Here is a 15,812-nt window from a genome sequence, read left to right on the forward strand (position 1 = left end):
TGGGTTTTCTTTGCAAACAGTTGCCCTAGAGGTGGTGGTGAGTTTTTTGTCTATACCTGGTTGAATCTCCTGCCTTCCTAAAAGATTGTAGGTAGCTAAAACATTGTCTCTGTAGTAATAAAATTACAGTATGTCATCCCCTGTGGTAGAATAAAAACTTTTTATGCAAGTATGTGTTAAAACTGAAGAAAGAATAAAAGCTGTGAATCTTGAGCAATGCTTTAAACACTCTACTGTGAGACAGAATCATAACAAAAAAATTCAGGTTGGAAGGGACTCTGGAGTCAGCTGGTCCAACCTCTGCTTAAAGCATGGCTATTTCAAAGTTAGATCAGGTTGCTCAGGGATACATCTGGTTGAGCGTGCAAAATATCTTTGGAGGATGGTTCTACTGTTCGTCTGTGCAGTCTGCTCCACTGCTTAAACTCCACTGTGAAGAATTTTTTCTTGATATCACTGTAAAGAAATTTGTCTTTCTGTCCAGTCAGAATTCTCCTTGTTGCTATTTGTGACCATAGTCTTTCATCCTTGCACCTCCAAGAAATGTCTGGTTTCACCTTTTCCATAACCCCTTCTAGGTAGTGGAGGTCAGCAGTTGGGTTCTCTCCCAGACTTCTCCAGGCTGAACAGTCCCAGTTCTCTCAGCCTTTTCTCATTTGCCACATGCTCCAGCCCCCAACCATCTTAACAGCCTTGCTCTAGACTATGTTCAGTCTGTTGACATCTGTCTGGTACTGTGAATACTCTAGATGCAGCCTTACAAGGGCCAAATAGAGGGGAATTATCACTTCCCATGACCTGCTGGCCACACTCTTCTTAACGCAAGCCAAGGTGTGGCTGGCTTTCCTTGCCCCAGCGTGTACTATCACAGGGTTATTCTGACCCACATGTGGGACTGTATCTGTCTTTCCTAAACTTCCCAAAGTTCCTGTTGAGCCATTCCTTCAGTTTGCTGAGGTCCCTGGGACAGATGCCCAGCTCTCCTGCCTGTCACTGCGTAACCCAGCCTGGTGACCCTCAAGAAGATGTCTCTCCTGCACTGGAAAGCAGAGGAGAGCTGTGGATAAGTTGTGAATTATCTATTAGAGGTTATCTTCTAAAGACCTTAATGTTAGATATCTATAAGATCCTGGGTGGGGTACTGAGTGCTCTCACTCAGAATAGTGCAATGATCAAAATAGTCATTGTTTTTTAGGTTACTACGTGACCTCCTCATGTGATGCATACGCATACTAAACCTTTGTCTGTCTTCTGGTGCCCTTATGCTGTTTCCTGCTTTAATAATCAGGGCAGTGATGAACGGCTATAGCTAGTTTATGTTACCTCAAGAACTGAGTTTAAAAATAATTTTTTAAAAAAGGTTTTAAGGTACATTAAAAATGTTTGTGCTTTGAAATCCTATGACATCATGAACAAGATACTTTGTTTAATTTTGTGATGTTTTTGTAAACTTTAATATATGAAATATCTGCATGTTAAGTTCCAGACAGGTATTGGATTGGAACGTAGTGATCCATTCTACGTTAATCAAGAAGCAGTTGTATAAATGGGTGCACATTCCTAATATTAATCAAAGCTGTATTCCATGTGCAAGGAACCATGTGGACTTCATTCATCTTCTGTATTAGCACTCATAGGAATGTGGCAGTCATAGTAAACTTAACATTGTTTTGCTTCTTGTGGTTTTGAATGAGTCTTTAATCAGACCAAAATTGATGTGGCTTTATAAATCCAGTTGGGGAAACCATGCTTGGCTCTGTGTGAATTCAAGAAACTATCATAGTATTAAGAAATGTCTGAAACAGTTGCTTCTGCTGTGTTTGTGGACAGCAGTATTTCCTGTCATATGTACTATACGGTTTCAGTTTTCCAGTCTGTTCCCCTAAATGCAGTTGAGATATCTGAATATTGTTATTTAAGGTCTGGTGTCTCTGAGGCATTTTTGACCTGACATCTACGCTTGTTATCATCACCACAAAAAAGTTGCATGAGTAAAATGAAGGCAAGGTTAAGAATATTAAGTTTAACTTGAGAAAATCTAGTAAAACCAAGTAAATTATAGTTTGTAAAAGAAATTGCACTCAATTTAGAAATAAAATGTAGTGGAAGAAATCTTTGACGAAGCAAGTCGTCTTACTCTGTAACTCCTCAGTGCTGGACACAGCAGAAGAGGTGATTACCTCTAAGAGGACCCTGCATAGATGTGTAAGAGACCCATTGCTCAGCTGGGCTGTGCATGTTGCTTTGTAGATTGAGAATGTTTAACTTGATATTGCACAACTCCATTTGTCCTGTCTGAACAAGACCCATTTGTTCTTATAGCTGCCTGGCACTCATGTAAAACTTATTTTTCCCCCAAGAAGAAAGTGATTTAAGTGCTTTTCCTCCCTGATGATCTGTGACTAACAGAGTTTCTTGCCTAACTTCTGTTTCTGAACTCATAGGTGGACTATTCAGCACATAGCCCAGGTGTATGAATATTTGAGTATTCATCTTCTAATGGGCGTAGTCTTACTCGTGCAGTAAGAAGAGCAGTTTGTGTAAGAATGGGTTTGTTTCAGCCACTACGTTACTGCACAGAGGTCTTGCCCTAGTAAGGTTCCCATTCTGTCTGACTGGCTCACATGCAAGATTGGTGCCTGCTTACTAAATTGCAATGGTCCAAAACACTCTTGGAAATCTATTAGCTGTTATGAAAGACAACACTAATGAATTAACCTCTTTCAGAGTCCCCAGCTGGGATCAGGCTGTACTTTTCTTTGGGACGAGACTTGCTTGACTTTGCAGCCAGGGCTCTTTTGAGTGCTCACCATGCTGGGTTGCAGCAGACAGGCCCGTGCTGCCTGGCTTGGCCACATGCATTGTTGTGTGCCCGGCAGTGTGGGGTGGTATTAGCCCTTCCCTGTTTGGGTTGGCAGGCTTCCTGCTAGGCCTTTTCCCAGTGCCTAGGTCTGCTGGAATCACCCCAGGGCTCAGGTAGATCTTTTAGTTTATTCCTTTCCGTCAAATTCCTGTGAGGAGGAACGGAAGTGTTGGCTACTGCCCTGAGGAAGTGTTGGTGTTTCACTGGCAGCAGGATCCCTAGGAACAGAAAGTCTGGGGACACCGCACCTGCCAGCTCTGTATAGCCAGGCCTGGTCTGCGCCAGAAGTTAGGTGGTGTGCTGAAGGCACGATGGCTGTCAATGCCAAAACTTGTTAGAGCTGCTTGGTGGTAGGTCCCAGTGCTGTGTAGATCACTAGGCCATGCATCTCTGCTTTAGCCTTCTGGCTGATAGAGTCAGCAGCATGGGGTTTCTTTCTTCACTAAATGCACATATTTTTTCAACTGACGTCTTAGGATATCCTGTGGAAGACAGTCCATCAAATACCCGCAGGCTGAGGAGATGGTCTCCTCCAGGAGACTCCAGCTGGTGGAATGTGAACCTGGGCAGATGGATTAGCTGTTAGAGGGACAGATAACCTGGGCAAGAGAGGAATGGTGAAAAGTGTATGGTTCAGGCAACTGGCACAATTTCCTGTGGGAAAAAATCTTTCTTCCGGGCAATGCCACAGTTATTATGCAAAGTTAAAAATGGAAATATTTTCATTTTAAAATTGTTTCTCTGTGGTCCATTGAGGAGTCTAGAGTCAGTCACACATTCTTGATTGGCATACGGACTTCTTCTGAGCTCAGGAATAAATGTGCAGAGGCAGGCAGAGCATGGGTTCAGGCCCATCTCAGGTTGTATTTATGTATGTTGAGAAGTAAATGATAAAGCCAGTCAGGATGCTTTTCTGGAATCTGTGAAGCTCTCAGTCAGCAGTCAGATCATTTCAGATTGGCTTTAAATAAAAGTTAGTGAAAGTTAAATTGTGTGGGAAATCTGTCTGGAGGGGGGGGGGGAATCAAGAAAAGCAGAGAAAGAGCAGAACTGAGACAGTTGAAGTGACAGCAGCTGCTGACAGCTACTGTGACTGCTTTGACAGCTAGAGCTGAAGCAGTCTAGAAAGTAAAGCAATGCGCCAGAAACATTGCTGTGGGATCTCTAAAACCAGGATGAATTTCTGAATGGGATCTTGCTGGTGGGCTCCTGTTGGGAGTGTCCTGCAGTCCATGGTCCCAGGAGCAGCTGCCCCTCCTGGGGAGGGTTTCTTATGCACCCTTCTGCTCTCTGGATCTGTTCCATGTCATGTTTAGGAAACTTTGAGCCCTTTCAATAGCTGGATACTTTTCTTGAAAAATATTTTTTGCACCTTATGAGGAGTTAGACTGATGATAGCAACTTGATTACTGTACTTCTGGAGGAGTATATAATTGAACCTTGTTACAGTTGACACAGAAGGAGACTGAAAAGTGAAACCGTGTCGTTACACACAATTGTTTAGCTGTTTTCCCCTGCCAATTGGAGTATCACTTCAGTTTGGGAAGAATCATCTTGTTTACTTCTGCACTATAACAGGACTGGGTTTGCGTGGGCCTTCTTCACAGTCAAGAGAGTGAAAAATTAACTATTATAAAGCCCCAAACCTGTCAGACCAGGCTTAGAAATTTTTTTTGGAGTGAAATCATATCCACACAAGTCTCGCATACAGGTTTGAGAAATCACTCAGGAAGCAAAATGTCCTTCTTTTGGTGTAGCCATCTCTCCTTGAAATTAGTGAAGGCCAGGCTGTTGTGGCGGTCTTCTGCAGAGAGGTGAGAACAGATGAATCTCTGAGCCATTTCCCATTATGTCAGAACTCATGAGAGAGGAGATGGAGCAATATGTCTCAAAGCAGCATTATTATGAGGAGTGTCAGGGCAGCCTAACCCAGGTGGGTGCCTGAGCAGTTAAATTAGGCAGGTGTGGACCTACAAGCAAGAACCTGAGTGTGAAGAGAATGTTGGCGGCTTAACCGTCCCTGTGGAGTCCAGAACAGGATGTCACTCCCTTTGTCCCTCCTGATAAGGCACTTTGCCTCTCCTAAACCAATTAGTTGTTTTGAATTCTGATGTAAATTGGACATAGTGCATGTCGTGTAACAAATGGGATGATTTAGCTGTGTTACTGAATCCTTCGCTGTGTGTGCCAAGAGCTGCAGAAATGATGACTGAGGTCCAGTTGGAAGATGTTCCAGCTTGACATTGCTTTCAAATTAGAACATTTGCAAAGTTCTTCCAGTAAATGTGGAAAAAGGTTAGAAAGACAGCGAGCTGATCTTTCCAGTAAAATCCCATCATCACATGCCACATTATTGCCTGTCATGCTTTCGTATTGCATTATTGTCTGTCATATTATCACCTCACAGCAAAACAGTTGTACAAATCTGGGGGAAACTGGAATTGCTGAGCTGCTATGAAGCTGAAGCAAACTTAGAGACATTGCACTCCTGCCAGAAGTGCTGTGCTGGTTGCTTCTTTGAGCACATTTTGGGTTTTCAGTCAGACCCTTACCAGGAGATCTCTGGATAGTTGTTAGTCAAAGTCAAGAGCTAGGATTAATACAAAATGATGGTGCAGGCAATGTTCAGGGAAACGTATGTTCCTGCCTTTTTCCACACCCCCAGTCTGCCTCTCAGTCTAAAAAGCATATGAGTTTTTGCAAAGTGTAATAGTGGCAAATTTAATAATAGACACTGTAGGGTAATGGCAGCCAGAGCACATGAAATCAAACAGTATCCATATGGGCCTGTCAAAGAAAGGCCAAATACTCCAGCTGTCTGATCCTATTGACAATCAGCCTGCTGCTTTGTTGCTACACTGGGATACACGGATTTCAGTTATTTTTTAATAATCATTTCATGCTTTATTAAGATCTCCATTCTTCTCTGTGTAGTCTGTCTCACTGCTATACCATCTGCTACAGCTTCTTTTGACAGTCTCTGTCAGCTTGATCGCTTGGTTCTCTAGTCAATGCTGCAGGTTAGTAAAACAGGGAGTAAAATGACCATGAGGCTGCTCTCCCAAATCCTAGTTTAAATACAGAAACTGTGTTGAAGTCAGCAGGGTTAAATCTTTGTGAATTGCAAGCAGTTTACGCATGGTGATGCTGTACTTTGCTAACAGTTGGTCATCAGATGTTTTCATGCACATGATTTTTGATTGAGTGTTAAATGGATTATTTTGGGGGGTCAGGTTTCTTACTTATTTATCAGCCATGCTAATTCTTCTCTATCTAACGTTTCGTTATGCTTACAACTCTAAGCTCTTGCAGTCCCTGAAGAGATAGCAGGGAGCTGAAAGTATCTGCAGTGTTTCTTCTGCTTGTGGCAAGTCAAAGCAAAACTGGAGAAGTTCAGAAAGCATAGGCTGTCGCTGACAGACTCCACGGACCAGAGCTCAGAAGGCCAATCCTATTTTAGACTTGTAATTCTGCATGCTGCAGATGCTCTGCTACTTTTCTGAGGACATGGTACTGAGCTGGAAGGTGGTAAGATTATAAACAGGTAATGGTCTGTAACTTAGTACTGCTCAGCAATAGCTTTTCAAAGCAGCTGTAATGTGTCTTAGCTGTAAATTTATATTGAAGATATTCCTCTGTCTACAGATACCTGGGGTAAATTCCTCAGCTGAGATGCACAGTTGCAGCTTCTCCGATGTTGAGAGAGATCATCTACATACTATAGATCTAAGCTCAGATACTTGATGAGAGTGTGGAGATTTTGTGGGTTTCATCCATTTGATCTGAACATGCTCATACACACCCCAGTGGTTGAGCTTTCCTCCAGCGCTGGCAGTATGAATCTCCGTTTGTGTAATTTTAGTAATAAAATAAATAATGCATACACATTGCAATGAACACACCTGGATTCTCACCACGGACTAGTTCTTTGGACTTAAGTGCCCAGAGATGCTGGGGAGCTGTAAGTCTGCACAGCCCATGAATCCCGTGCTGTTCCCTCATGCGGTGCTTGCACTCAGAGGTTCATTCCCATTGCTTCCTCTTTGATCACAGCAAAAGCAGAATTCCCCAGCAACCCTCCTCTGCTTGCTTCTTCCTTGCCCAGTTGTATTTTATCTTAATTTTTGCAAGGGCTTGTGTGCACCAAATGTACGTGTACTGGATGAATTGGGCTATATCTACAACAGAAGTCATGGGCAGAGGGTAAAAAAGGTAGTTCAAGGATGTGTAGGTGCCGTCAGGGGGATTACGTGTGGGAAGGAGTAGGTGTTGCACCATGTGTCTGTGGGTACAGTAGCACTACAAAAAGTTGAGGGGTTAGGTGCCACAAGCATCAGCGGTTCTTACAGACTGCTCACTTGGGTGTTTCCCCTTGTCTGTTATTCAGTCCTGATTCTGCCTATCTGGGCCTCTTTTTCTGCCCATTTATTGCCACTATTTCCAACTCCTTGCCTCTGGAGTTATGTGCTGCTTTTCCCCAAGTCTCTCTTCAGATGACAGCTGAAGCTTTCATCTCCCAGTTCATTAGAATGTAAAATACATTAATTGCCCTATATTTTGTGCACATGCTCTAGTGTGTGGGAAATACACGGTGTTTTATTTGTGAGTTGCTAACTGTCTGTCTCAGTCATACAGCTCACGGGCCTGGGCTTTCTATGTAGCCAGCAGGCAAAGCAGTAGGCTCGTAGCTTGGGCACTCAGCATCACCGTCTGGAGACAGCAGCTCCTCTGTGAGCATTGGCTCCTTATTCAGCACCCAGCTTAACACAAGTTGGTGAGCCCTTTCCCTTATTGTCTACCTGCTCTTTGATTCTTCTCACCTCCTGGCAGTGCAAAAGGCAGGAGTTATAATCAGCACTCAGTGAATCACTTCATTCCTCTGATAATTATTCCTCCCATCTAGAAAGAAATGATGCATTTCCCTGCTTTCTGCCATTTATAGAGAAGTGTCTGCCTGCATTTTTTTTTCCCCTCAGCCTTATTTTCGCTCCTTTCTCAGCATGAGACTGGCTTGCTGAGTCTGCTTCCCATTTGCCACGTGTGAGAGGCTGAGCAGAGGAACATTGTGTGCTGCCTCGGGACACAGTGGGGCTGACTTGCAGAGCATCACAGAGTGAGGAATTGCAACTGCTGGAGGAAAGTCGTCGATGCTTAAGCTGAAGGCACTGCATTCCTCAGGATTTTTCTAAAGATCGCTGGTTATTTTATCTTTTTTTTCTTTTCTCTTTCCCCTGTGGACCGATCATTAAATTGCATGTGAGATCTTCAGAAGATAAATGTCGTGTAGATAAATGCCCTGTGTTAACTCAACAGTTCGGTACGTAGAATTCAAGAGAGTGGGAAACTTGAAAAAAATGCTTATAAAGGGAACAGATTTGGAGGCAGGGATGATGATTAGAGACAGTAGTTAACAAAGACTTGCTATTCCATGTGACCGTATGCATTCTGGAGATTTGATTCAGCTTCCTTTGAAGTCAGTGCTGGTCTGCTGTTGCCTTGTGCGGCAGTTGGATCAGCTTCATTAAGACAAGCCTGGCCTCTATACTGCGTAATGCTTCTCCTTTTGGCTTCCAATAGAGACATCCATATGGAAGGAACAAGGATGTTCCTTGCTCTTTCATTCTAAATGTGTTTTGCTTTTGCAGCAAATCCAAACGAATGCAAAAGCACTGCAGCTTGTGAACATTCTCTGCCTGGGTCTTGGGACTAGAGGAGTGATGGTGTTGAGGAGAAACGCAGAGATCAAAGCTGCAGACCTCTGAGCCAGCCCAGCTATGGGAACTTTCCTCATTTTTGTGCTGCAGCAGTAGCGGCCACCACTGCAGCTCTTCCTCAGAGCCTCCCACTGGTCTGGGACCCACACCTGCTGGTGGCTACTACTTCCCATGTCTTTCTGCCATGGCAGGGAGTCACTGTGCAGTCAGATGGGGTTAAATGCTGCTCTAAGGCAGTTTACTTGACATCTTGGGTTTCCTGTCACTTGTACAGAAACCAGACTGTCTGGGCTGCCTAATGCTCTTTTTGTGTATCTGGTCTTCTGTGTCTCATCTACCAGGAAGAACCTATATACTAAAAAATATTGGTTGTCTAAGGTTTGAAAATTGCTGAAGACCTAGATGAGTAAATTATGTCTTCTAGTTCACTGGGCAAACTAAATACTTGGTTCAAATGGCAAATCAGCAAAACCAGGTTTCAGATTGAACAGACTATTTCATTATCAGAGATTTGGTATGGAATGTTATTCCTTAGAAAGAAAGAATAGGTGAGGCATATTTGGTCTCAAGGCATCATTTCAAAATGAAAAAAACCTACCACGACCCTGAAATAATTTGATTTTTAAGCAAATGAGAAAAATAAAGGAAATAGGTGGCCTTAAACAGCAAACCAGTCATCTGAAGAAGCTCTCACAGCTCTAGGGAAAGGGTTAAAATCCCTGTGGTGTCTCCAGTGACCTCCACTTTACACTGAAGAGGAATTTGGCCCAAGCTTTCTTTTGGTAGAAAATGAGTCAGAAAAGCAGCCTCGGCTCATGGTTCCTTGCTCCTCCCTCTTCTCTCATCCAAAACTTCGCTAGGCCTGTTTCTATACTTAATATTTTAGGTCAACATTAGCAATGTTGAGTTTAACTGGGTTCAGGCTGTTTTACATTGTGTCTTGGAAAGAGAATTACTCTAAAAGTTATAAATGCTTTACATTTTAAAAAAGGTTTCTTTTCAACTGATGGGCCTGTTCCTTCTGTGGAGTTTGGATACTGTGCAGACTAATGCAATAGCATTTGTTTTCGTAAGGAAGCATATGTTTAAGCACTGTCTCATGTAGCTGGGCATTTTGAAATCTGTTAATCCATTCTAAGCTTGACCTATACTTGACTTGGGCTTACAAGAAATTTTATTATGCTAGTACAGTCCAATTAGCTTTGAGTAAGTAACTGCATTTTGCAAAGTTGGCTATTTATTGTTATGGTTATCATATCTGGAGCTCTAGAGTTTACAAGTAACAGAATCAGTGTGCAATATCTATTTATTTTTCTTCCTACAGAGTGAACCAATCAATTCCATAGTCCTCCCAGGACATTTGTAGCTTTAAATTTTTTTAGGAATATTTGTTGCTTAAGATTTATCCTGTTCATTGCATTCATCAAAAGCACTTTCTTCTAAGGACTCATGCACCTGAAGGTGTTCTTTCCATTGACTGTGATGAGAGTGCTGCCTCTAGAATCAGATTCCCTCTGGGTAGAATAATAAGCTGTGATTGCCAATTCAGACATCCTTAACGAGCAGCAGTTATTCAGGCATCTAATTAAAATAAAGCTAAAACATTCACTCTTGTGCTTACATTTGACTAGAAATCTTATTATGATGCGCTACTGAAGCAAAACTGTATTTTTACTTGTATTGTGAATAAGTGAACTTGCTAAGCAAAAGCTCTTATGGCTATAATTGATGAATCAAGCAGTCTCACACTTCCAGGCTTACCAATAAAGTAGAAAGCACAAACTGCTGTTGTTGTACAATAAGGAAATGTAACATTCTGTCTAGAATAAAAAAAGGATAGTCAAATGAGCAGGGTATTAATAGATGCCTTTCTCTCACTGAAAACACCTATGCTTCAGCTCCCATCTCTGTAAAAGTGGTGAATATTTTTTTGTAAAAGTGTGAGCAATAAACCACGCTATATCTTTCTGTCCTCATTTGATGCAGTAGGCAGGAAAGCCTGAATTTCTTGTATTTAATAGCTTGTATTGCAATATATGTTGTACTAATCCCATGAGTTTTAAAGTCATCTTTAGATATAAAACCAAAAGCAAGTTGGTTCAAAAGCTTTGAACTTCCTGTGTGTTTCGAGTTTCTGCAAATTCAAGTCTTCAGTTTGAGTAGATCACTTTTTTGGGGATGATTTTCTGTGTAAGATGGTTGGGAAACTGGAATGACCCTGTGTTTGAAAAACCTGAAGTTCTAAACCAGTTCCTTATTATGAACCGTCTGGAGAAATGGATACAAAATGTTCATTTTACTGGTTGTACTCATTCATTTTTGTGTTTCTTAGTTCATTAAGAGGTTTAGTGAGTTCAGGAGTTTTGAGAAGAGGATGGTGGATTATTCTACTGTTCCTTAGGCTGCCAAAGGATATTGGATCTCATTTAAATCTGGACTATAAATTTTGGTTCTGGTTTTCAAATGCTAAAAATTCCAAGTTTGCAGTCTGCTTTTTGATGTATTTTTCATTTGTCACATTTAGCGTTTAACTGTTCAAGTCTCTATATATTACTGGATGAGTTTCCTTCTGGGAGATATTAATTTTGCATAAATTGAAGTGAACAGCTGCTTAATTAAAAGGCATAATGTGTTTTAAAGAACATTTTGAGGGTGCAGTATGGTTGAGGCAGAAATTCTTCCTTCATCTTTTACATTTCCAACTTCTCTCTTGGCACTGCTGAGCCAAAGTTTTTATTCTTTTTTTTTTTTTTTTCCCTCAGGGGAAGAGAAAAATGAAGGTAGCATGAAATAAAAGTTGTCTTATTGTGTGTAAGGGTGGTATGTTGAGAAGAGTTATTTATTGCTATTCATTTTACCTTGCAAGGGGCTGCTATAGATTTATAAAATCTACTGATACACTTTAAAGTAGTTATGCGCCTTAGCTTTTATATATCAATAAATTTTCCACAGCTGCAGATGCTCAGAAGCACGTCTTGTGAAATCTTTGCATTTTATTTAAAAAAAAAAAAAAAGGCAGTAAAAAAAAACACCAAAGAAACTTGTGGACCTCATAGCCAAGTTCTCCTCCAAATACTTCCAGCTGCAGCTAGAGGGATGAGTCATGCTGAAAGCCGAGGAGCTTTTCTAAAAGCCTTTCACTTGGTTCACATGATTTTTATTTTTTTTTAACTTTACATTCCTGTCTGTTTTTCTTTTCTTAAAAAAAAAAACAAACCCCACAAAAAAAAACCAAACCATGAAGGCGAGTCACCCAAGGAAAACCCGTATGAGGATGTGGAGCTGAAAGGCCGTCACGCGGGCCGAAAATCCCACCAGCTCTCCGAGAATTCCCTGGATTCTTTGCACAGGATGTGGACGCCGCAGGACAGGAAATACACATCACCTCCCCAGGTAATGGCACGGCAGTGCCCGGCGCTCTGGGCTTGAAGCTTATTTAAAACTTTGGCAAGAAAATCAGCCATGGCATAGGAGGAAGGCCAGCCTTAGTGAATGAGAAAGGTTATCAGGAAGACTAGTGTGATCAAACGCAGCAACCGTTGCAGGCAATGCTCTTGGCAGCTGTAGCTCAGCTTCCCAGTGCTGCGCTGCTGAAGCTGATGCCTCTTTGTGCCGGCTACGGCTTGATACATTTAAGCAGCTTCCTTCAGCTGGTTGGTTGTGAGCTGAATCTGGCCCTAAATTATTTGTGTGGCTGCACCTCTTTGTGAATTGCCTCTGCATTCACTGCTGGGCTTTTTAGTAGGGAGAGGAGGGAAAAAGTCTTGCCCACGTATTGTGACGCAAGGCCTATTGTGACTTTGCTCATTTGAAGTACATAGCGTAGTGTGTTTTATAGTAACATGGAGAATGCCAAGTATGCCCCCCCAATAAATAAATGAATAATAAAATAATCAGAAAAACCTGAGTGTCTGCATTTAACAAGGCTGTGTAAGTTGTGTTTACAGCATAAAGTAAAAGACCAGGAACCCTGCAGACTTTCCATTTTGTGGTGAATTTTCCAAAGCAGCAGTCTGTTTTTTGTGAATGCTGTGAAATGCCAGGTGCTTTGTTGTTTATGGGATCATTGTGTTCATAAGGAAAAATGTAAATTCCATCACATACTTAATTTTGAGATTCAAAATGCCTTTGAAAGGAACTTCAGTTTGCACTGAATCAACAGAAAATTTGCAGTTGAACAAAAGGTTACAACAATTTACATTTTTGCCTTGTAAAGAGACCTAGAACAAAACTGAATGTATTTTCTTTCACTTATTTTGTGTGCGTGTGAGCATTGCAGTCCAGGAGACAAAAAAAGTATTACCAGGATTCTTAGTATGCACCTAGCACATCATTTGTAAAACAGGAGACTTTTCAGCAAAGCTACTGAAAAGGGAGCAAGTGGAAAGTAGTAATCAGGCAGAGTAAGGAGAAAGAAACTGCAGCCATAAAGATAATCTCGTAGTGAGTGACATACTATGCATAACAATTATTTTTGTCTCTGTGTGTGTGAACAGGAATTGTGTAGCATCTAGAAGATACAACAGGGTATACTACTAGGGTAGGAACCATATATAGGTCCATAGTAAGATACTGTCCACTGGGCGCTGTTTTACACAGGGTGACCAAAGGATATACAGATTAAAATGACTTCTGTAAAGTTGCTCAGTAAACAAGTACTCTCTGGTATCTTTGCAACAGGGCTGTATCTTTATTGTGGTAACTTCTTACTGAAATTCTGCCAGGATTTTCCTGCCAGGAGTCAGTCCTGCCATAATTGCACTGTCATTGTGCTGATATTTAAAGCAAAGAGACACTAACAGCAGGCCAACTATGGGTCTGGGTAATTCTTCAATGACCAGAAATAGAAAAGTCTCAATTTCCTGAAGAATGGCAGCTTTGGCAATGATTTATCACCCAGTTTTTCCATCATAGCAACATAGCTGGATTAGCAACATGACTTTTGAGTCATGGATGCTGATAAACAAGATGGAAGAGATCAGAAGGTCAGCAGGCTTTCAACAGTCGTCTTGAAAAAGAATTCCTTTCATTAAAGTATAGACTGCTGCAGATTTTCCTGGCATGCTAACCTGTGGTAAGCAGAGACCTCAGAAACACTGGCTTGTGGTCATTTTGAATCCCGCTGTATCTTCTCCTTTCCCATTTGTTATTTTCAGTTCTTTAAGTCATCAGGTATAAAAAAAATGCTTTATTGATGACATTGTATTTGTGATGCAAAGCCCACAACACGTACAGAAACACTTATGTTTAATCCCAGATATGATGGCACTGTAATAAGCACTCCAAGTAGAACAAATAGGACGTTGATTACTGAAGGTTTATAGCTCATAATACTGCTAATAGAATATTAGTAAATGCCAACTGACAGCTGTTTGACGTAATAGTACTTGTTTCTAGATGTGCTGGTTAAGCTTCTTGCAGTGTTTGTGTTTGGGAAGAGGAGGCAGGGACCCAGCCTCGCCAGCCTGCCAATTAACTTTCCTGAGAGCTGGGCAGAGCTGCTCAAAGGACTGCTCTTAAAGAGGCCCATTTTTTTTTTAAAGATAGCTGTTACTTGGTGCTTAATCCTGTCAGGGAGATTTTTCCCTTCCCTCTGTAATAAGAGTTTGGAGTTTGAAAGGGAGTTTTTGGGGGAATGCAAGACAAAGCTGTTACTGTGCCTCTGCACACTGGCGGATCTTAAAGCATCTTAACACCATGGAAGTACAGCAAGCTTGATTATCTACTTTCTTTCTCTAGGATAAAATAGCGACTTTGATGTAATTGCTCCTGATTTTCACTACTGCACATGAAAGAGATGGATCAGGCCATTGGGTCAGTGTTCTGATATCAGCCGAGCCTTTAAGTTAGGTTTGAAGGCCTGTAATGTTGATGTGATGTGGGTGCATGGAAATGCACCACAGCAAAAAAGTAGTATTGTTTTCTTTGAACTTTAAAGTCTTAGATACTGACCCCTGTCCCTTCTTTTTGACCTTGAACCTTCTCTTTGCACATATCCAGCAGAGCAGTGGCTTACCTGGCGTGGTGTCCTTGTGTAGCCACCACCCGCTCACAAAGAACTGCTTCTGCACTAAGTGTTGCTGAGGAGGTGAAGAGCTCAAGCTGTTCTTGTTCCTGCAGCTACCTTCGAAGCCCAGCAGCCAGTCGCTGCGCGTCGGGAACTGGTCAGAAAGGAAGAGCCACCGCTTACCACGGCTGCCCAAGCGGCACAGCCACGATGACATGCTGCTTCTGGCTCAGCTTGGCATTCCCTCCTCCCCTTCCAGCCTCAATGAGGACAGCCTGAGTACCACAAGTGAGCTTCTGTCTACACGGCGGGCAAGGAGAATCCCAAAGGTACTGGCAGGGTGATTAAACTTATGCTGAGGATAGGTCACCTGTCTGCAAGAGCTTGCAAATTTCTGTCCAGCCTTTAGCCATCACTGAAAGCTGTTTTTTTGGAGTTAAAGGAAAATTGAAATCAAAACAGAAACAGTAACTCTCAGGAGCCAAGGTGTACTCCTTTTTTACATAGAGCTGTACTGTGAAAATCCCTTCCCTACAAGTGGGTAACTCTGCCCTAGGTCCAAGAGTAGCAAACATCTGATTGCCATCTTTGCACAGAGTTGATTTTAAGCCAATTCTTTTTTTCCACACTTTGCTTTAAGCTCTGTTGGCCAGAGCATTGTTGTGTACCTCACTTTATGATTTTGAATGAGTGATGGCCAAGGAATTATTATTTATAACATGCAGCAGCATCTGAAGTGGTTTTTTTCCCCATCATTTGTTTACTGGTCTCAGGAAAATAACTTTGTTGGCCTAATACAGTTCACTTCATTTACTCACAACCTATCCCATCCTGAGGACCCTGATGTCTGATGTGTTTGAAGTAAAAATTAATTTTCCATTTTTCAAGGAGTTTCTAATTCAAAATGGGATGTGAAAAAAACCCAAGCCCCCAAACAACAACATAAAAACCCAGCAAACCTTTTCTAGTACAATAGCAACAGAGACGGGGAGAATAGCCAATATATTTATTTTTGGCTTGTGAACAAAGTTGATTTTTACTGTATATTTAGCTCTGTTCTTATTAGAAAGCATATTTTAAAGTATATGACTGTAAATACTGTGAGTAGAGGGAGATTTTTATGTTCCTGTCAATTAGTCTGAAATTCTGTTTAAGCAGGAAACAAACAAAAATAAGGAAATTACTCCTACATCCTTAATTTACTATATTTTTACTTTCTTGGAATATA

At 41.6% G+C, this 15,812-nt stretch overlaps 1 protein-coding gene across 9 annotated transcripts in view; it reads left to right on the top strand.

Moving 5' to 3' along the window:
- The window catches only part of DENND2B (DENN domain containing 2B), a 180,379-nt gene that overhangs the window by 112,932 nt on the left and 51,635 nt on the right, over positions 1 to 15,812 (top strand). For all 9 annotated transcript variants that reach the window (XM_056353629.1, XM_056353626.1, XM_056353623.1 and 6 more), the window contains 2 exons: positions 11,822 to 11,970; positions 14,698 to 14,913. In XM_056353629.1, the coding sequence (XP_056209604.1) occupies positions 11,822 to 11,970; positions 14,698 to 14,913 (365 nt within the window). The remainder of the gene's footprint in view (positions 1 to 11,821; positions 11,971 to 14,697; positions 14,914 to 15,812) is intronic.

Source organism: Falco biarmicus, chromosome 10 (assembly GCF_023638135.1).
Source record: "Falco biarmicus isolate bFalBia1 chromosome 10, bFalBia1.pri, whole genome shotgun sequence".
NCBI classification, from domain to species: domain Eukaryota; kingdom Metazoa; phylum Chordata; class Aves; order Falconiformes; family Falconidae; genus Falco; species Falco biarmicus.